Raw genomic sequence first — 21,983 nt, 5'->3', positions numbered from 1 at the left:
AGGAAGGAATTTGATCATTGCCACAGAAAATCTTGTTAATCAAAAACATGTAAATAAGCATTCTGTGATTTGCTGAACACTGGTTCAGTCACCCACAGACTGAAGGGTCAGCTCAAGATCTTTATGAACGTAAAGCTTTACTTGGCAGATGTTAAACGCATTTATATGCTGGAAAAAAACTTGTGTCTGGCCCTCTGTCTTAGAGAATGACCCCCTTTCTTTAAAGCTGAGTTTCACCCAACTTTTTGTCGTTGTTGTTTTCAGATCAGGAATAAATTTTCTGCACTGCAGATTCACAATGATAACCCATTACAAACCTGACACACTTCAAACAAGAGCGTATTTTCCTGTGTTACTAAATCTGTATCTTCTAGTCTTCAAGTTGTTCTGTGCCTGTATCAGAATTACTTATTTCATTTACAGTTTTTTCTTTCTTTGCTTCTTTTCTAAAAGTCTTCAAACACTTGTCGAGTCTTTTTAAGAATACATCTACATCTTGCTTTTTTATTCCAATTGCTGAGGCAGCATTGAGGTAAGCACAGGGATAGTCATTTGCATGTGACATAAAGCCTTTAAAAGTGTAGTTATTCACTGTTTGTACAGACCCACAGGGAACAACCCTGAAACAAACAAACAAAAATGTGATTCAGTTAAAGATGCCCTATGATGGACACATTTACACAAGTTCCTATACAGTGTAGTATCTGCTAGCTCTAAACATATTAATGTAAGCAGGCTTACATCAGGCATTCTCCAAGTTAGTGGCCAAGCATCACTGTGAATTGACAGTAGCAGCAGATCCTGATTTAGCTCCAGTCAGTGTACATATGTGTATGCACCTTACCCTCTTCAGTTAAATTAAGGTCTTTGGTACTGGTATTTATGAACTCCCCAGTGTAGAGGGGGAAGATGCATCTGCAGCAAACTTTCCTATCCCATAACAAGCTCAAACTATCTGAGCCACTCTGTCTCTGACCTGCATCAGTTCACTGCTCCTTAGGTAACCTGGTGACCCTGAGCTCCTTGGGATCACCATACTAACAGCAGCCTTAGTGTAGACATCTGCTTGGCAGTCCAAAACGTCTGAGTTCAAATGGTTCAGAGTGCTTAGGATCCCAACTTCCTTCCACTCCTTCCTCTCTACTAGATCTTTTTCCCCATTCTATGATGTTAACCTTATATTCAGTCCTTCCCTTGCAGCAGATACATTTGCCACCACTTTTACCTCTTCCTCATACTAAGAACCTCTACCTATCACAGCCTGTTTCTTGGCACTTTCAGTACATACTCATTTCCTGATAAATCAAGACACTAATCCACATCCTTACTTGTTAAAGGAACAACTTGCCTTGTGGCTATAGTTAAAGTCTACACAAGAAGTTAATACTAACCAATTGATAAGAATTTACTACCTCTGTAGAGACATTCCCTGCAGTTCATAAAAGAAACTGCATTCAGACAAATACCACTAGGATTAGCAGATCCTTCCTCTCTCCAAGTGCTTTGCCCACAGGTTACTGCAAAAGCCTGTATGCGACTGAAGTAGGGAGTGGATATTCCTACCACTGACATTCAGCACAACATTTAAAATCTGTTGAAATTCCAGGTCAAACAGTGTATATACAAAATAATTAGTTGCTTACATCAAAAAAGGAAAAACCTGAAACCCTTCTTTGTATCAGGCAAAGATTTGGAGAGTTTTAACTTCCAACATTGAATTTCTTGAATCATTTCAGCCAAAGATGGCTGAAATTGCAGAACAAGGCACAGTTAGAACAGACAAATTAAAAAGAGCATCTAATTGCAGTACATATAGATTTACTGTCATTCATCTGTGCAGGAAGTGGAATAACCCAAGCTAATGAAGCATACCTTCTGATGTGGAAACACTCAGCTCTGCTACAAAAAAATGACATTAAGTCTATGGCAGAAGTTAGCATGGCAGCAGTAATACCCAGATTAAGGAATCCTGCCAAAACAAATTTTAAATCATCTTCTTCTAAAAGATTTAAACCAAAACCATTAAAAATTATTAGGCTTGTATTTCCATGTACCAGTGTCTCTAAGAATAAGTTCATCTCAGATTGGCTCAGGTTGTAGACTGTTTTGTTCTTCTTCTTTTTAAACACAGTTACAGAAAGCAGGATTTTCTTCCATATGACAAAAAACTATGTAGGGTATTAAAAGCTTATTCCCCAGCATCCAGCACAACCATATTCGTGCTGCAATAAACAAAACAAAGATCTTCCCTAAGTAGCTTACAACTTAACTGTAAGATCAGACAACAGCTGGAAACTAAATGAAACCAAGGGATACTAGGGTATAATGACACTAAATTAAATGGGCACAGATTATCTATTTAGCCTACTAAAGCTAACAAAGGGGCCCTTGCTGCTAACTCAGGCAGGTAGACATTATTAGTAGATAACAATGATGAAGAAGAGTGTATAACTCTGTGACTGGTTATTGTCAAACAGTAATCTGTAATCATGAGAGAAACGGTACAAAGCAAGTATTACAGGATTTCAGAAAATATATGCTAATACAACCCCTCAATTTTTTCAAATGCCTAGCACCCTCACCTTGCTCCAGAAACTTGTCTTGTGAAAAGCATAGATCCAAGCTGGGTAACAGCAGCATCATTATTTTCATCTAGATTCTTCAGTGACATTGCTAAAAGAACAAAAGGTCAGGTTAAAACTACTACAAAGCTTATTTTTCTCCAAAGAACCATAGAGGACAAGCTGTTTTCCAGCAATAAAAATCTAGCCAAATATTTGTGTTCAGATACAAAGAGAAAAAGAAATACAAATGCTACATTTCATTTTTTATTTTCCTACAAGCTGTTATAGATTACTTCTTTGGTTAGACTGCCTGTATGTAAGGCAGATGCTGCACAGGTAGGCAATATTACTTTGGTGTTCAGCAAAATTTCTGATTAGAACAAATACCTTGAGTAGGAATTCCACAATTTCTTTTACAGCACTATAAGATGATTCGCAAAATAATTATACCCCAATTTATTTTTAAATTTACTTTTCTATAAAATATTACTATATGCTAACATCTTCTGCCTGCCTTGATTACAATAAATGAGTACGTTGGAGAGGAGCAATTTTGTAAAATAATAAAGGGCCCAAGTCACTACTCTGCTTTTATAGTAGGTTACCTTATTGTGTTCAAAGGTTTCGTATCAGCCTAAGAACAATTTAATGGAGTGCAGTGAACAATGCTTAATATATAGGAACTGCATGCAAAAGTGCATTATGAATGCACAGCATATTCGAATTTTTTTAAAAGATAAAACCCAACAATTACCTAAGGAAATGGGATTATGTGGTGTGTCTAACAGTCTCTCACTGTGGTTATCTGCCAGCTTCTTCAGCTCGCTTGAAAGATAGGAAAACATCTCCTGGAAAAAAAAACAAAAAAAAAAAAGAAGAAGATGCAGTATTTTTGTTATTAGATATCAAACGGAGAAAATAGTACCTATTTCACAAAACTGTTAAGTCTCCATTATACCCTACAGGTGTACAGCTGATCCTCTTTTCATGTGTACCAAGTAAGTGGGCCAGACAATTCTCTGAAATCATTCTATAAAGGAACAGCTCCATTTCCTGAACACTGTTCTTTCCCCTCAAGCTGCTTACAAAGCTCTCTATCTGGTCTAATCTATGTGCTTGGGATGTCAGTCATTCCCTCTGCAGCCCTGAAACCTAGGCAGGTAAAATCTTGAGGAGATTCTCATTGCACAGCAGGTCTTAGCCCCCACACCCCTGCAAGAGCTTGCCCCACCCCAGCCCCCTGAGCCACAGAGAATGAACAGATGACCATGTTATGGCAAACTGCTTTTTACATTTCTCTCTATTAATACATTCCAGACTAAAACCAGTGTATGTTGTTACCATGTATCACACAACTGCAATTGCCACTAGCGCATGGATTTCTTTTTCCATATGAGAATGGCAATACAGTCTCTTAAGCAGAAAGGTATGAGAACACATTTGAAGGTATTTTGTTTCACGCAGTATGTACTCTCCTGAATACTCAGTTCTATTGTCTAGCCAGTCCTCTTTCTGGGACGAGCCCCTCCTGTTCAGGCCTACTAAAAGAATGGAGATACCTGAATTTCTGCTATTGCTTAATTAGATTGCACCTTTGCTGTGAAAGTGTCATAAAGCTGAGATTCATAAATGTTTTGGCTCAGATACAAGTCATGCTGCACGCAAAAGGCTGCTTCTCTTACTTCATCCATATTTTATTTCCTCCCTGTTCCCCAGGGGTAATCTATGATAATTGCTGATGTCTTTCTCAGTTTAATATCTTCCTCTTCACGTATCAGCTCAAAATACTTATGGGCAGAGTGAGAATAAACACCATTCTTCTCATTGCATCCTTTGGCTTCCTTTTCCATTCTTTTTAATACTTAGACTCTCCTAAAAACTAGCAAAAGATACAGATACTGGGTAGTCTTTTTAAAAGATACTGAACACCAGATTTTTCCTCTTTCTAGCCATAAAGATTGTGCTGCTCATCTGCTTCAATATGACTGACGATTTAAGCATCCTCATCAATTTCTGGACCTGACAAGTGATTTGTCATTTTATAAATAGACTTGCCTATTCTGTTTGTAGACCACTACCCTGTTCTGACCTCTGGACTCTGACAGATACAAATTAAAGCTTGTGATCAAAAGTATGTTTTTGAGCAGAACCTCCCAAAGGTCTTATGAAACCAAATGAGCTGTGTGGTAGCTAAGTTAGAAGAATGTTACAGCTGCTCTTCTTGAGCCACTGCAGTGAACCCAGTCTCAAATGAACACAGCTCCTGACCTGTTCTTCCTAACACCATAGAATGAATTCAGCCAGAGAGGAATAAGTACCATCTTACAGTCTAAATGAATTAGGCTGTTGATTCCACCATCAACATGAGCATAAAGCTTCTGTTAATACTTGGAACAACAACAAAAATGTTGGGAGGCATCTATGGTTACTTTTCAGAACTTGAAATTTGTGAAGAATCATTCTCATTTTTCAGAGGTGTTTGTAAATCAAGTGATTTTACGGCTTCAATTAATCAGAATTTATTTACAGTTCACTAACAGAAGTTGAAAAATATTTATGTTTCGAACATTCACACTTTTGTCTCCCTTCTGGTCCCCCACTGAATATAAACATACTATTCTCATTATTTGCCTTCCACAATAAGCATAACCAATTTATTAGCCATTTTATTAGTATTTTTTTAAAAATCCAAATCATCCATTAATTTCTGCTCCCTCTGCTGGCTATTCTACAACTGTAGCAAAGCGTTATGGTAACATACATAAACTGTGTCTGCTATGGAGATACTATTTGTGAAATTAGTACTGAGAAAAATCTGTAGTAGAAAAAAATCCAAAGTAATTAATTTTCGTGTGTTGTACCTAGGGAATTCTCTGTTGCATCTCTTACAGTATTTATTATCAAAAGGACTGCAAGTTGCTATAATCAGTTAACCACTGTATAAATGTATTAATTAAGATTAAATATCTAGGGTAGTGGATGAGCCTTTACATACATTGGAATTTGTCAAAACAAGGGAGAATGGAATGATGGCCAGAAAAAAAAAAAGTCACCCAAGTATATATTTTAATTGGTTTGGTTGAAACTTCCTGAATACAAATTCAAAACTTCTTGTTTTTATGAAAGATTATTTTGCACCTTTGGACTGGAAGCCCTCTAGATATTTCATAGTTTTAGAAGTTAAGCAGTTTGTTGCAAAATAGATTAATGGCCTTTAAAAAAAAAAAAAAAAAAAAAATGGAAAAAAGCAATGTATTTTTGTGAGGTCAAATCTATAACCAACCTCTATTACAAAATATTTCTGTTATGTGGAAAATGTATAAGCACCCTCAGCAATTACATACAAATGAGCTCCCACATAATTGATTTTCTGTGGTAGGCACTCAAGTTTTCTCCAATGAAGCTAACTATCATGCTAAACTTACATTGAACAACCCAAGCACTAAATGTCAGTTAAGTTTCATGATTTAATTCACTCTTTTCCCTCAGAAACTTATCACAAAACAACCTTACCAGGCTAGTGAAACAAATGCTAAATCATATGAAAATGTCTTGCACTTTTTCTGGCCCTTCTAGCAGTTAAACCAATAAACTACCTGAAAAAATACAAAGAAAAAGCCAACAATGGTGTATGCATCAGATGTGCCAAATTACTCAATTATTCGAACAAAATGGCTTACTTCCACATAATATATAATATTATATAATAATACATAAAGTTGTAAGAATCTACAAAATTATATAATGATCTACAAAGTTATGTAATAATTACAAAACTATTTAAGAACTTTTGTACCAATTACTAAAAATATTTGGATTGTAATGTATTTACATTATAAATCTATTTTTTAACAGAAAATACACTAACTATGGGTGAGTATTCATTATTCATTCATTTGTTCTTGTGACAGGCATTGTTCTTCCAAATGAAAATAACTAGAGGGAAATCACTAAGGAAAAGGCAGTAACTCCAGAGAAAAAGTAGGACATGGGGATACTAAATATGTCATTAGTCCCATATCAGGTGACAGAGAACTGACGAAGGCCAGAAAGCTTTCTGTGCATGGTTGAAACTATCCTAGCTGGTTCTAAGCACCCAGCTTCCTTATGCTCCAAGCATGTAACATCCCGCCTTCCCCCCTGTTCAATCTCATCTGAAAGGAGGAGTTGTCCCCCGAGAACAGCCATACAGCTGCTTATGGTGCTGAAGACAACATTGCAGAAGAGCAATTTCACAACCTCTGTGTACTAGACCCAGGCTGCCAACTCACATATGCTGTACCTGAGACTGATGTGGTCCCACCTTAAATTACTTTACTGCAGCAGCTGTTTCTAATGCAACCATCATAACCTCTCTTCTGCTTTGTGTATCAGACTGTCCAGCTGCACCTGACCTGTGAGTTGATCGGACCACTTGCCACACCACCTCAAGAAAAGAGAGGCTGCAGTGCTGAGACCTGTTAGTACATGTGCCAGAGAGCCCCTGTAGAAGGCTTACCTTCTTGAAATGCAGCCAAACACATGATAGAAACTGTACATGTATGTGTGTGATACCTACAAATACCACATACCCTCATATTGAGATTCTTTTGCACTGCAAGATCAAGAATTTTGGTTTGAATTTATAATACACTGGAAAGTTTTAAAAACACAAAATTAATTACAGAATCTTTAAATCTTTGTACCATATGTAAGTAATCTAACAGAAACTGCTCAGTAAGTCTTGGCTACCTGATATGGTAACACTAATGCTGACAATCACCACACAACTTTTTTCCTTCCTAAAAGTTTTTCTTAACAACACTGATCAACACGTTTTCTCGTCAGCACTTGCAAGACCTTGAGATCAGGCTCCTTATGGGCCATACCTCTCCAATGCACACCTTAAGCATGCAGGCCTCTTTGAAGCTTCCATTCATACTTGGCTCTTGTTTAACTACACAACGCCATTTAAGATAATGGTTACATTCAGTTAAACTTATCTTGCCTTCAGCCACTTTAGAATTTGAATATGGTTTCACATATTTCACACAAGGAAAATCCTGCAGTATTCCCACGCCTGACAAACTACAGCATAGCAAACTGACTAGACAAAAAAAGAGGAGTAACAAATGTCTGTCTTGTAAAAATATTTGAAATCTTACATTTTTAATATCCAACATTAAACAGCTTTTCTCTTATTCTTCAATCTTAAGTAGAGCAGCAATATAAACTCACACCGAACTGTACAAATAATTTATTCCTATCAGAGTAATAACAATGATAAACCACACTGGAATATAGTTACAGGTATCAAACCTGATACATAGGGTCCTGAACATAAACCCCGAAAGTAGCATCCTGGCTCTCCAGCAATTCTGAGGTGACAATTGAAGTCTAGTGTTTATGTGATTACACAGTGTAACCACTATATTTTCTACATGTGGCCTGGTTCAGTCACACACATGCATATTCAAAAAGAGAGAGTTTTAAGACCTGGGAATGCAGAATATGGGACACAACGTAGCCTGTACTGAGGAAATCAAAGTTGTTGCTACAAAAACATAACATTTACATAATATTATGAGTTCTTTAAAAGCAAAGATATTAACAAATTTGACTATGAATCAGCTGTCATTATCTGCATTACCATAGGACACAGAATTCCCTACTGAAATCAGAAAACCACTGTTCTATAAAAAGGAATGCTGAAAATTTAGAATAAGTAAGAAAATGTTACTGTTGGTGGTTGCTTTCCATCCTTTCTCTGGAAACATCAAGGCTAAATACAACTGCTAAAAACATTCCTTATTAAGCTTTCATATATGGCCACCTTTATTCAGACACCTGGACAACATGTATGTGTTACTTCCTTGCTCTGGCTCCTCAGATCCATTGCACCATTTTATTCCTTCATATCATAACATGCAATCTCATACTCTTGGACAATTGCACACCCCACAACTGCCAGCTTGTCAGAAAATCCTATTCCATGTACATGCTCCTCTCCCTCGTATGAACTCATCCCTGCCTGTATTAAACCATTCATCTGTGTAAAAGAAAAACTGGGCAGACTATCTCTTTTCTTGGTGGTGCAAGATTAAACTCTTCTCAGCAACATTCTCTCTCTGGCTTAAGCTCAAATAACCCGAAGTAACATCCATGTCAATAAGGGTAAGGTAAAAAGAAAAAAAAAAAAACACCTTGAAGTTTTTTATAGCTTTTTGTGTGAGTAGGTGCAGCTGCACTGATATAGAAAGGAGTACTCAATGTCAAGCTATAAATAGCTCCTGCTGGGAGGCTAATAGCTCTGCCGTTGCTTTCAGAGAGCGCACGCAATAAACTACCACTATTACATTTTTACAACTCACGAACAAACAGATTTAAGCAAAAAAAGGTTTCTATTTTTACAGCAAATCAAATAAAAGAAACATACTTATGTCACAAATAAGGCTATGTTTATAGAGTATACTTGCACGTGAAATAAAAAGACCTGAAGTTGTAAAAATATAATGGTTTATTCACTTTAGACTTCTACTTCCAAGAAAATTACACGATTCAATATATGCAGCTATTCATTAGAACACTGTACTTACAAAATCATAATTATTTATGACTTAGAGAAGTATTCTGCCCGTTATGTATCTGGTATCAGTGTAAATCTAACAGTAAAATCAGCTTTGCAGAAGACATGATAAATTCACGTGGGATTCTTTTGTAGATGAAAGTGAAGGGGGGAGAAAATACAATTTGCTTTTAATGAAGACACAAACGAGACATGGCAATACATACAACAGTATGGAATAAAATGTTAGAAACTGTATTGCAATAGCGGCAAAAGTGGCAACTGCTTTCAGTGTTTCGTAAGCCATTTAGTTGCACGGATCACTTCTTAGTTCTTGTAAGACCATTAAAGCAAGTTTGGTTTTTCTATAGCCTCGTTATTCCCTTGGGATTTCAGTTCCAGCACAGAATTTCTGGATGCACCTACAAGCAGCTAGAAACAAGTCACAGCACCCAGTACTACTGCTCTGCCATGTAATCAGATGCATAAGGAAGCTGTCAGTGGGAAACTACTGAAACTTAGTTTCTAAATAAAATAATGGAATAGATAATGCATGATTTAAAACTATTAACAGTACTTAACTCTCAGCATTTCCCTCAACAGAATGAATCTTCCGTGTTAATATATAAATAAATATAGCGAAATACAGAATTAAGGACAACTCAAGATGTATGGGTTGCAACCTTGTGCAATGCAGTTACACCCAACATAAAACAGAGTCTGTGAGAGACAAAAAAGAAACCTAACTCTGTATCTAGATGAACACTCAAAATGACAGTATTTTTCTCTTTTTGTGGCACGCACAGTATTTATAACCTAGCCAGAAGCTGTGACTCTCCAGAGAATGTGCTACACAAGCATTTAATTAACCGCTATTGTAGCACAAAGGCACAACAGGTCCAAATGAAGAAAAGCGGAGACCCCTGGTTTACCTCTGACTGTCTGATCTCATGCTTTAGTCCTGGAAGCAGTGTGACCATGATAACACAGCACAGTACTTCTCAGATTAAGCTTTTATGGGCAAAATTCTACTGTATTAATCACACTTTAAAACAACAAGTATGAATACTGTACAAGACAGGGCAGAACTCAGTTTAGCTTTCTGGTTTGGAAAACAACATAGCAATTATGCTTACTCGTGTGCATTATTTATCCAAGAAGTCATTTTATCATACTGCCTTCCCAGATTCGGAGCTGTGAGCTCAGAAGTTCAATGGCTTTTTAGACAGAAACTAAATTTACTACACAAAGCAGTTCTGCAACAAGACTTTGTTAACAGCTGATTTCAAGAAAGTGCAGCTTGCCATAAACCTTACCTTTCTCTCTTTCAGTAACTGTTTGTAGCCACTGGCACCTAGAGACAGAAGCGTAATGAGGGCATCTAAGGAAGGAGATGCAGATGCTCTTCCTGGGTGGGGAGAAAAGAAAAAAAAAAAGGCACTAATAAACAGATTAAATTGCCAAAAATAAATTTTATGTGAAAGAAAGCTGATAACCAAGTTTTCAACAGTTATTTCGTATGGATGAAATCAACCCATGAACTAGTTACCTGGATACATTTTGCTGATTTCCTGAATGAAGGACTCATTGAAGCCAGCAATGATAGCACCACCTACTGGAACCATAAAATTTTTGTCCAGGCTCTGAACAAAAGCATCTATTCTGCCTACTCGAGCACCCTTTATCAAAAAGGAAAAAGAGAAAATAAAATCCACAGCGTATGTTAGGAAAAAGGGAATGTGATAGCATCATAATTATGCAGCAATGTAACTAAAATAAATACAAAACCCAAATCACTCATATACTGCATCTGTGATGAAAAATTAAAAATCATAGTACTACCTTTTCTTAGCATTGCTCACTATTATTACCACTGTCTGCTTGCATAGTACCTTACAAATTCCCATTTTGTTGTAATTTAAAATATTGATTTTACTTCCTGTAAGTCTGAGTGTAGTTTATTTTCAACAAAAACAAAAAAAACCCCTTGGAATGTAATGGGACTTGTACAGTTAAAACTGTACAACCCAAAATATTTCACAGATTCTCACAGTAAAGGGATACAGATTAATGCTTCATTAGCAAAGAAGGAGATTTTTCTTGATACATGTATAAATTTGCATCACACCAAGTGGGCTGTGACAGCACTCCTAATAAGGCTGCTTGCAAAATCAAGATCCAGATAACTTCCTACAGCAGGTTTCCCCACTTCCCAGAAAATCTTTATATACCTAGCCACTCACATATTCTTAAAAGGAAAAAAATGTAGATTCTGCAGTACATATCCAATTTGAGTAATATGCTACCGTGAATTGTACAATTAAAAAGCATACAGCAGAACAGAACCTGAAAAGCATATTAAAGAACATACATATTAAAGTATATTCAGATACATACATATTAAAGTACTACAAACTAAACCCACGAAATAAAACAGAATTAATACCTATGGCAAAAAGAGTGATAAAAGCAAATCCACCCAAACCTCTGTTATTATTTCTCTGTTTTAATAGCTTAGTGCATGGGAGATAGGAAGAAGCATTCTGTCAGCTTTTTAATGGGAAGAAGAATGCCAGCAGCTATCATTTGATTTAATTGACAGGAGACTACCAGAGGAAAAGCATGATGGACGAAATGGTCTCAAAAGCTCTTTCCTGTGATACTCTTGCAAGTTCTGCTGACACTGTATTCAGCATATACATATCCCTAAATATTCATTAATAACTACTTCCTCAGAGACAGTACATTTTCCATTGCAAGAAATAAACTTTTGTAAATAAATGTAAAACAAATCAGAGCTCAAATGTATACATTTGCATAACCAAAGAACAAACAAAAAACCCCTAAATAACCTATCAAAAAGCCAAGAAAAAAACAAAACAAAACCCAAAAACCAGAAAACCACACAGTAACGGTTCCATTTGTAGCTTCATAATCTGAAAAATTATCATTAGATACATTTCATGCAGTACAACTCAGCAATTCCACAACCCCCTTTATGTTAAAATATCACTAAACCTGTGCAAGCTAAATACAATCCTGTATCCTGTTAAAAAATTACCCCCTATTCTTTTGTTATGGGCACCAAGAGAAAAGAGAAATACTGAAGCAGCGGTGCATGTACATTGCAGCAAGCAAAAATGCGAGAATTCTGTTTCATGGCTGATGCCAGATATTAAGCAATCTCATCTTCAAACTAAACAGCAGCAGAAATTAAATGTTTTCAAGCATAACACTGAACTTAACCCAGTTTCCTCAGCTGTACTCTGTGCCAACATTTGAAGTGATACCATCTATAAAGTCTTGCTGTAGAATCTTGTATCTTCAGTTGAAATTGTGCCTCACATTCTGCTTAATCCCTATTCAAGTATGATCCGTTATTTTTTAATCAACAAGTTTAGGAACTATTTTAAGAAATAATGAAGGACACTTGAACATAATCAAAACTTAAATAAATTTGTGTTTATTACATAAAAAGCACATAACAGAAATAACAAATACGATTTGTTATTCCATTTCCCTCTGCTCTGATTTCTTAGAAAGTTGTTCAAATATCAAACACATGGCATTAGACTCAAAGCTGCGAAACATCTGATAAAATTTGCTAGTTTTGTCTACAATCAGAGATTTACTTATACTTGTTAAAAGAAAAACCAAACAACTATTGGAAATACACAGCTCCTACCTGCTGGATAAGATGCATACATTTTGAAGACTGAACTCCATACGCATTGTTGACAATATGAGGAATGTCATAATTAGCACAAATCACAGCCAGTTCCTCCAGTCTATGAGCATAAAATTGTACTTTAGAGAAGCATTGATAATTGTAACTCACGTTACAAATCAGATCATTAAAAAACTGAAAGGTCTACAAAGAGGTCAGAATGAGAGAAGAAAGTTTTTTGATTAGTACCTAAAGGCAGCACTTGTCACCTTAAGCTATAAACATTACGGAGAAAATTCTGCTAGCTTTTACATGTACTTCAAATTGTTGACCAGACCTGACATTTTTCATGCTTCACTGAAAGTTTTCTCTGGAAACCAGTAAATACATCCCAAATCGTTCTGTTTCATATATAAGCATTTTTTATACTGCTTTAATGATAACTAATAGAACTTCAGCTATTTAAACTTCTTTTTAATTTTCTTCTAATATTCAATTTGAAAATGGCCTAACGGAAATTCCAAGATGTGTCTCGGGAATCAAAAGCATCACATAACAAGAAGTTTTACATGTTTCTGTTTATCTCAAAGAACTAACATTTCAACCCTTTGGCTGAAACTTCACTTGCACATTTCAGACAAACTGATTAACAGATATTCTTCAAAGGAATGGAAAGCCCTAAAACATCTGAATGTGGAGATCAACAAATTAAAACTTTATTCTGTTTACTCTTCACTTGCCTTTAGAAACCCCTGAAATCACAGTGAACACAGCCTGGATTGATTTTTCAGTCAAACTAGGTTTTATGTGGGTAATTTTGGGTAAGGGCCTTCAGCGTTTTAAACATACAGGTACTTTGTACACTTTTTTTAAGCACTCCAATCATGCTCTATTAAAAAAAAACCCTCCTCTTGATTTTCCCCAAACTTGTGAATATATTTTAGAAATCAAATCTATTTGAAAAAATAAGGTAATATATAATAAAGTGATGATAAAGGCAGTATTAAAAAAAAAATAAAAAAAAAATAATCAGGAAACTAAACTTCCCATGCATTTTTATTCTATCTCCTTCTGTACAGCCTCTCACTGTAATTTACTGACATTCATATAAAATGTGACAGAGTATGAAAACATTTTCCAGGAGGTGGCATTCCTTTGCATTCTATTTCTATTACACTGCCTAGTGTCATCTTGTAATGCAAAATTCAGCTGCAAACTTCAGATTAAATTTTCTGAACCTCAATCCTTAGGAAATCATCACCACCACTGTATTATCCCTAAAGAAATCACAAGTATTCAATGATTAGGAAACACCAGTAGTATAACGTATGCATTGATCTTCTACAGTTAAGATATTTGTCAACAGCTGCACGTCAAATAATTTTTCACATTTATCAACATCCTGAATGATGTAACATTACCAGAATACTTCAGGAAACGCTAACACGACAGAGGGAAAAGTTTTTGCCTTCTGATCTGCTCATGTTTATAAGATTTATTCCTCACCTTCCATAGAGACTCAAAGGAAAACAGTTCCCCTCTTAGAGGCTTCTTTTCAAGAGCAGAAGGAGAATTTCACCAAACTGGAAACACAGAGGGTGTACTGCTATAGGTGTTTGTCTTTCTCACCTCCTGAGACTTAAAGGAGCAATAAACTAAGCTATAGCTTCTTCAAGTACTGCTAACAGAAAAGACTCTTTGTTTTTCCTATTCTATTGAACAATTAGATCTATATTACAGTACAGGATGAGTGTGCTACAGTTTCAAAACAAATATGCAATTATGTAAGGAACCAAACAATCATGCACAGCACTTGTCTACTTCCAAGGCTTAAAATGAACCATTAAAAGAGCTGCTACTCGTATCAGAAAAACAAAGCATTAATTTAAGTTTGGCTACTACTCAAGTTCTTAAAAGTCACAAACAGAGCTTACACAAGTATTTTCCAATTTATTCTTTCTCTTCTGTTTGTGAAAGCTGCGCTATTTCTTCTAGTATTAATGAAAACAAGATATAGAGTACCACTAAGTACATAAGCTAACTGAAGAAGATATTTAAATACAGTAGTTTTAGAAACAACTCGTAGAAACAGCAGGTAAAAGACTGTGAGAACTGATGTCTCTCAAATAGGGTTTATACATGGTGAATCATTCCCATAACGTTAAACAATACTTCAAAGGAAAGCTATAGGTATACAGGCATAAAACTCTTACCCTGACCTTTTAACAATCCTAAGCCACCACAACTAAACAAAGACTTACAAATGCAAGATATTTAAAAATGGACATTTAAAACGGTAGCCTCCAGAAGCACTGTATGGGATTTTCCTTCCTGCAAGAAGATGAATGTTATGGCCTTCCATAGTTGACAGTATCCTTTAAATAGAAAGTGCATTCAAATCCTGCTATATCTGTGGTATATCATAACACAGTGCCACTACCTAATAATTCGTCTCTTAGTTGCAGAGGACAAAACAATTGCATGTCAAAAAAGGGAAGCAGATAAGGAAAACATTCATTTACCCAAGCTATAAAATAGATCATTCAATTTTGATAGCTGTGATTTAAGTTCGCCAATAAATCTGCAAGTCAACTTCAAGCAATGTTCATAGCATTCTGACAGAATTATATGGTTTTAACTTCCCTCCAGCAACTGGGTTAGCCTATGATAAATACTGGGCTTTTTTAAAAGTAGGAGAACAGAGTGAAACATATCTTTATTTGCCATGTTTCAGAGTCAGTGTTTCTTTTCTACACTTGCAAATGTTAAACTAAATTTTTCAGATAACAAAGCAGTTAACAAAAAGCACACACTGCAGAGGAACTCTGAGTCTTTTCAATTTTGTGATAAATTCAAAACAGCTGAACTACTGAGACACCATATTTAAAATAAAAAAAAAAAAAAAAAAACAACAAAAAAGACTTACTAGTATCTCATACTTTGGTGTACTACATACAGGCCCATAAAAATATGTCTATCAATTGTAAAACTTAAGGAACTTGCTTCTTGATACTTATTTTCATTATATGGAGAAAGCAGGTTTTGTGAGCAACAATGGTGCTCCTTTTTGGATAAATGACTCAATACAGCAAGAACTCCAAGCATCTCTACTCCAACATGCCATTTTCAGATTGAGAAGTTCTTCAGGTATTTCATAACCAAGCTACAGGTTGAAATAACATCTCAGATACTCTTATTTCCCATTCATAACCATTTGTTCATCTCAGCTTCAGCAAGCGCTTGAACAACGTCTTTATAGCAACTACGGAAGTTTTGTATATGGACACATAATGGACACATCAGAGTTGCAGTCAATGGCTCAATGTCCCTCCAGAGACCAGTGACAAGCGGTGTCCCTCAGGGATCGGTAGTGGGACTGGTGCTGTTCAATGTTTTTGTCAGCAACATGGACAGTGGGATTGAGTGTGCCCTCAGCAAGTCTGCCGACGACACCAAGCTGTGTGGTGCACAGGAGGGAAGGGATGCCATCCAGAGAGACCTTCACAGGCTGGAGAGGTGGGCCGATGCCAACCTCATGAAGTTCAACAAAGTGAAGTACTAGGTCCTGCATGGGGGTTGGGGCAATCTCAAGCACAAATACAGACTGGAAGGAGAATGGATTGAGAACAGCCCTAAGGAGGACTTGGGAGCGTTGGCGGATGAGAAGCACAAACTGAGCTGGTAATGTGAGCTTGCAGCTCAGAAAGCCAACCATATGCTGGGCTGAACCAAAAAAAAGTGTGACCAGCAGATCAAGGAAGGCAATTCTGCCTCTCTACTCTGCTCTTGTAAGACCCAACCTGGAGTACTGTGTTCAGCTCTGAGGCCCCAAACATAAGGACATGAGTTGCTGGAGCACTTCCGGGGAGGGCTACGAAGATGCTCAGAGGGCTGGAGCACCTCTCCTATGAGAACAGGCTGAGAGAGTTGGGCTTGTTCAGCCTGGGGAAGAGAAGGCTCAAGGGAGACCTGACAGTAGCCTGTTAGTACCTAACGGGGGCTTACAAGAAAGCTGGAGAGGGACTTTTGACAGGGGCATGTAGTGATAGGACAAGGAGGAATGGCTTTAAACTGAAAGAGAGCAGATTTAAATTAGTTATTAGGAAGACATTTTTTACTGTGAGGGTAGTGAGACAGTGGAACAGGTTGCCCAGAGAAGCTGTGGCTGCCCCATCCCTAGCAGTGTTCAAGGCCAGGTTGGACCTTGTCCAGTGGAAGGTGACCCCAGCCATGGTAGGAGGGTTGGAACTGGATGATCTTGAAGGTCCTTTCCAACCCAAACCATCCTATGATTGTACGATAGTATTAGGAAAGAATGTGATGTATTTTAAGCTTCTTTTCATGGTGACTTAACAGCCAGAAATTATGAGAAGCAGTATCATGCGATCAGGCAGCAAATGTTCAAAACATAGTAAGTTACAGGAGGGCAAATCATACATTACACTCACGCAACACATCTGCCCTAGATGCTTTCAAGTGTTTCCTTTTATCAGTTAATAGGCCCTATAAACATCTGTATAATACAAGAAAGAGTAACTCAAGCAAAGATTTAAAATTTAGCTATACCTTTCTTTTTTCCAACGGTTTTAACAACCTCTGAAAATTCTTAACCAGCTAAAGGAGATGAGTAGAAAAGGCAACAATAGTATTAAAACATGGAATTAGCTTTGGAACAACATTTCCTGGACTATGTTTCTACGGAAGTCTACCTTTACTACTTCCATGAAATGACAAGAAAACCACTGTTAAACTGACATTCATTTTCACCACAAGAGATCACCATTAACCTCAGTTATATGATAGAAGGAAGCCTTCTGCATTATTCTCACTTTCTTAATACACCTTTCTGAAAGCAGAACATTGTTTCAACCTGCCACTTTCCTTAAGCAAGGGGAGTAAAGTATCTTTACTAACTGTTGGCAGTAATAGAGCAATTGTAGGAAGATGTACGTTTTTTGGGTTTGGTTGTTCGGGGCTTTTTTTTTTTTTTTTTTTAACAGGAGAAAATAACTTCTTACAAAGACTACTTACCTATCAGGCACCCTTGGAGCAAAGCAAGATGTTGTAGAGTGCACACAAAGAATATTTTCAGCACCAAGAGCCTTGATTTTAGCCTCCACTGCTTCAATGTCTGTCCGTAGCTCATCGCCTTCTAATACATTTTCTATAACCACAGGCTCAAAACCTGACCAAAAAAACCAAGACCTGAATGTGGATCATGAAATCTGACTAATTGTGGGTTTTCAGTTCCAGTATAAATCTGATAAATCTTCTTGCTTCTGTTGTTTTAACAGATTCTTTCAGACTTGGATTAAGAATACAGATACAGAACCTGTTTTATTGTACAATGTCACATAGCTAATAACTACAATAACTTTCTTGTTAAATACTGGACTCCAGACAAAAGCTTGCCTCTCATTCTTTGTATGCAACAGCAACAGGTTTGAAGATTGTTTTAAAAACAGATTAACTTCTTCCCTCCCAGTTATAAAGAAAGTGTTTGAGTGGCATTCTTTTAAAACATTAGCATACTGAAAAAGCCTCTCCAAAAAAGGACCCCATTAGATGTAGCAGTGCAATAATCATCATTATGAACTGGCTTTCATCATAAGACTCTGCCTTAATCAACTGATAAACTTCCAAATTATTTCTTAAAAGATAAATTGTCCACATACGACCTCGTTTTGAAAGTGAACTTTGTTGTATCAAAATCCAAGCTATTTCCCAGGTCTTTTGTATTTTTTCAGTTTCCACTCTAAGTTTGTATTTAAGATGTACAACAGCTAAACCTTGTAAAGTTGTTTCTCAAGGACACAAGGAGAAAAGGTTGAAAAAGGAAAGTTATTGCCTTCTTCTAAATACTGGAATGGTTCTGGGTTTGGAACAGCTGCTCAGGAAGGATGTTGAGAAAACAGAGAAGGTCCATCAGACGACTACGAAGGTGCAGTGTAGTGCACACAGCTTAGAAAGAAAGGCTGTAAGAGCTAGACTTTTCAAGCCTGAAGAGGCTAAAGAGAGTATCTCACAGCTGCCCCCAACAATCTGAAAGAGAATTACTAAGACAAGACAGCCAAACTCTCTTTGGTAGGATATAATAAGAGGCAGTAGCAACAAATTTTGGCTTCAGAGGTTCGGAATAAACAGCAAGAAAAACTACTTTTCATTCAGAGGACAGCACAGCACTGGAACTGCTATCCAGAGAGGTTAGGGAATCTCCATTCTCAAAGATTTTCAAGATCCAGCTAGACAAAGGCATGGCTGACCTAACCTAGTGTTTAAAGAGTTTTCTTTCTCAAAGAGGGAAGCCTGTCATCGTAGTTACTCAAATTTCTAGCTTACGAATAAATAAATCACAAAGGCTTTTTTTACAGAATAAAACACTGGAAACCATATATTCCCTTCCCTAAACAGGTGTGGCATGGCATACCTGAAGATGAAGCAACTATTACTATTACTTTCTTAAAAAGCAGAGAAACGTTCAGTTTCCTGATGAAAGTAAAGGAGAAGGAGGTGGGGGTAAAGAGTGATTTCCAAAGTACCATAACATGGCAGCAGCTGTCAGTTTTTCCTTCATGGCTTGACACTATGCCTTAACACTGACATGTAAGGCTCAAACCCTACAGAACTTAAGACTAGAATGACTAACTGACATTGTTAGCCCTGGTCTGGTTTTCATTTAGTGATGTGGAAGACGAAGATTGTATTTAATACTTAGTTGTTAGATATCTAACACCTGCTTCTTTCTTATTTTTAGTTGATGATTCTTGTAATTAATCCTGTGACAGCTGTCTTAATTATTCAGAGAAATCACAGATCGATTTTATTTCCTCACAACCTTCTCCATTATAAATGGAATTTCCTTAGCTTGATGTTCTAAATTGAGCATAATATTTCAAAAACACTCATGCTTTTCTTATAGACATGTTCTATTTGTTCTGATCCAATTCCTTTTAAACACCTCTGCATTTTACCTGGACAGAATCCAGTCTCTGCTTCCAACTATTTAGTCATTTTTATCTAATTCTTCTTTCATGCAAAGAATAAAAGTGTCTTAGGAACTAGGACCAGAATCTATGCCACCACCTGCAGGTATGTGCACTGAGATGGAAAATTACAGTCTCTTTTACTTGCCCTTTCCTTGATCCCAAGCATCTGTCTGCAGAAGGGGACTGCTTCAGTGCAGGAACACACTTCAACCCTTAGTTTACTTACAGACTGGTACGCAAGGAACTCCACTTGAGAGAAATTAAGGTTTGAGCTAAGGCAGGCACCAAGCCCATGGCTTGAGTGAGCTGAATGACGCTGAAATATTAAAACCAAACACAGCAACTAATACTTCCCATGTTCTAAAAGAAAAGAATGTGCAAATCAGACAGCTTGTCACCTTCTGATCGCAGTTCCTAGGACACATAGGTTTTTTGCATGCACTTGAGAGATTTGAACCATGAGCCTTTGTTTGACATAATTCTTAGAACATATAGGGTTTTTGCATAAATTTGCAAGATCTGAACCATGAGCCTTTTTTGGACATAATTCTCAGGACAGCAAATTAGCTATCTGAGAGTGATCTGGAAATTCCTTAGTATTGTGTTCTCTATTGACTACATCATACACCTCTGCATGCCTGTATTTTTCAAGGCGTTAGGAAAACAACACATACGTGTGATCACATTAGACATCAGGAGTGTGGAAATAAAGCACTTAGAACTACTATGTATTAGGCATTTCCTGGATCTTACTGCAAGCATATGAACTGATCCCTTTGCTAGATGAAGTTTTATATCTGTTAAAAGAACACACTGTGTAATCAGTCAGCTCCTTACCTGCAGTTATCATTGATTTAAAGCATGATTTTTGGTCTATACGTGGCCAGATAATGTATTTTGCCTTTGGTCTCTTGTGCCGCAATGTTAAAAAACACAGAGTTAGACTCATGCCAGTTGCCATAGGAACCACAAAGCAATTGGTCACTGTCCGGACACCTGCACATAAAAAAGCAAGTTGGCAATTAACGTGAAGAACTCATGACATGCCCCACCAAACAAGAGATGTTTCAGATTTACACCTACCAGCCAGTTTTATAATATCCAGAACTAATGAATTGGTAAGTTTGTTCAAAAGGCTGGACCCTGCAGCTTTAGGCTGCACTGCAGAAATATCACCTGACCTTCCAATTCCATGGATCAACCTAAAGAAAAAAAAAAAAGAAAAAAAGAATTGAAAACATAACTCAAGTTTTTTTCATATCCCAAAGCAATAATTCTTGCCAATTGAAAAGAATTTAATTTCATAAGCAATTGTGCAAAATGCTGTATCCAATGCAGCACCAGTATCTGCCATAATGAGTTCCATTATAACAAACTATGTACATTTGTATGAAACTTCTTTATGTGTGTTTTTTGGGATTTGGTTTTTTGTTTTATTTTTGTTAACAGTAGATAAACAATGCTCCAGTATGCAAGTAAAAACTTTGAGAAGACCCATAGTAGCAACACCTTTAGCATCTGGCAGGCTTTCTTCTAAGCGCACTTCAGCACTTCTTCCATGTCTGCTGAATTAGCATTATAAATGCTGACATGTTCAGAAACACAACTCCAAGGAAAACAAAAATCAGTTGCCGGTAGTGTAGCATACCACAGCCATAGTGGTATTATTCAGATACTCCCCTGACAAATGCTTCATCTCCGCAGGGCAAACAAATAACATATGCTGTGACAAAATGTCCTGAAAACACTTACATTAATATATCACTTTCCTCATCTTCTTCTCTGTCTTCACTTCCTCTTTTTCATTCTACTATTCAATATTATGTATCATGCAATACCATCTCTCTCTCTCTGAAGTCTGTTTATAAATTATGTTTATAAACTATGTTTATAAATGTTGGATATTATTTAGCACCTTTCAGAGTGGAGGATCCTGAAATTGTTTATAAAATCTAAGCTTACAGAACTAACTTCACCCATGGCTAAAACACAGCAGCTGCTCAAGTAAGCTGGTAACAATACACATCTATTTACTGCTTTAATTGTGTTTCTGGCTTGGGAATAGAGTAAAATGCAGTCTGATGAGTGTATGGAACTCAGAACTTCCTGAAGCACAGTTTTAAAGATCAGTCTTTTTTTCCCCATTTCAAGCTATAGGTTGAAATCAATAGCTTGATAATTAATTGAAACTTGCTCATAATCCTCACTCCATCAAAAATATT

General features: G+C 36.7%; 1 protein-coding gene across 1 annotated transcript in view; it reads right to left on the bottom strand.

Annotated features, from left to right (window-relative positions):
* Positions 1-211: 211 nt before the first annotated feature.
* The window catches only part of SEPSECS (Sep (O-phosphoserine) tRNA:Sec (selenocysteine) tRNA synthase), a gene marked incomplete at its 5' end in the record, with an annotated part of 22,989 nt that continues 1,217 nt past the window's right edge, over positions 212-21,983 (bottom strand). The window contains 9 exons of the mRNA XM_010018712.1: positions 212-620; positions 2,583-2,673; positions 3,319-3,412; positions 10,425-10,516; positions 10,658-10,787; positions 12,794-12,896; positions 17,807-17,960; positions 20,599-20,757; positions 20,845-20,963. Coding sequence (XP_010017014.1) covers positions 371-620; positions 2,583-2,673; positions 3,319-3,412; positions 10,425-10,516; positions 10,658-10,787; positions 12,794-12,896; positions 17,807-17,960; positions 20,599-20,757; positions 20,845-20,963 — 1,192 coding nt within the window. The remainder of the gene's footprint in view (positions 621-2,582; positions 2,674-3,318; positions 3,413-10,424; positions 10,517-10,657; positions 10,788-12,793; positions 12,897-17,806; positions 17,961-20,598; positions 20,758-20,844; positions 20,964-21,983) is intronic.

This window comes from Nestor notabilis, unplaced genomic scaffold (assembly GCF_000696875.1).
Source record: "Nestor notabilis isolate BGI_N333 unplaced genomic scaffold, ASM69687v1 scaffold21597, whole genome shotgun sequence".
NCBI lineage: Eukaryota > Metazoa > Chordata > Aves > Psittaciformes > Psittacidae > Nestor > Nestor notabilis.
The sequence above is the reverse complement of the archived record's forward strand: the minus strand, read 5'-3'. Positions and strand labels throughout refer to the sequence as shown.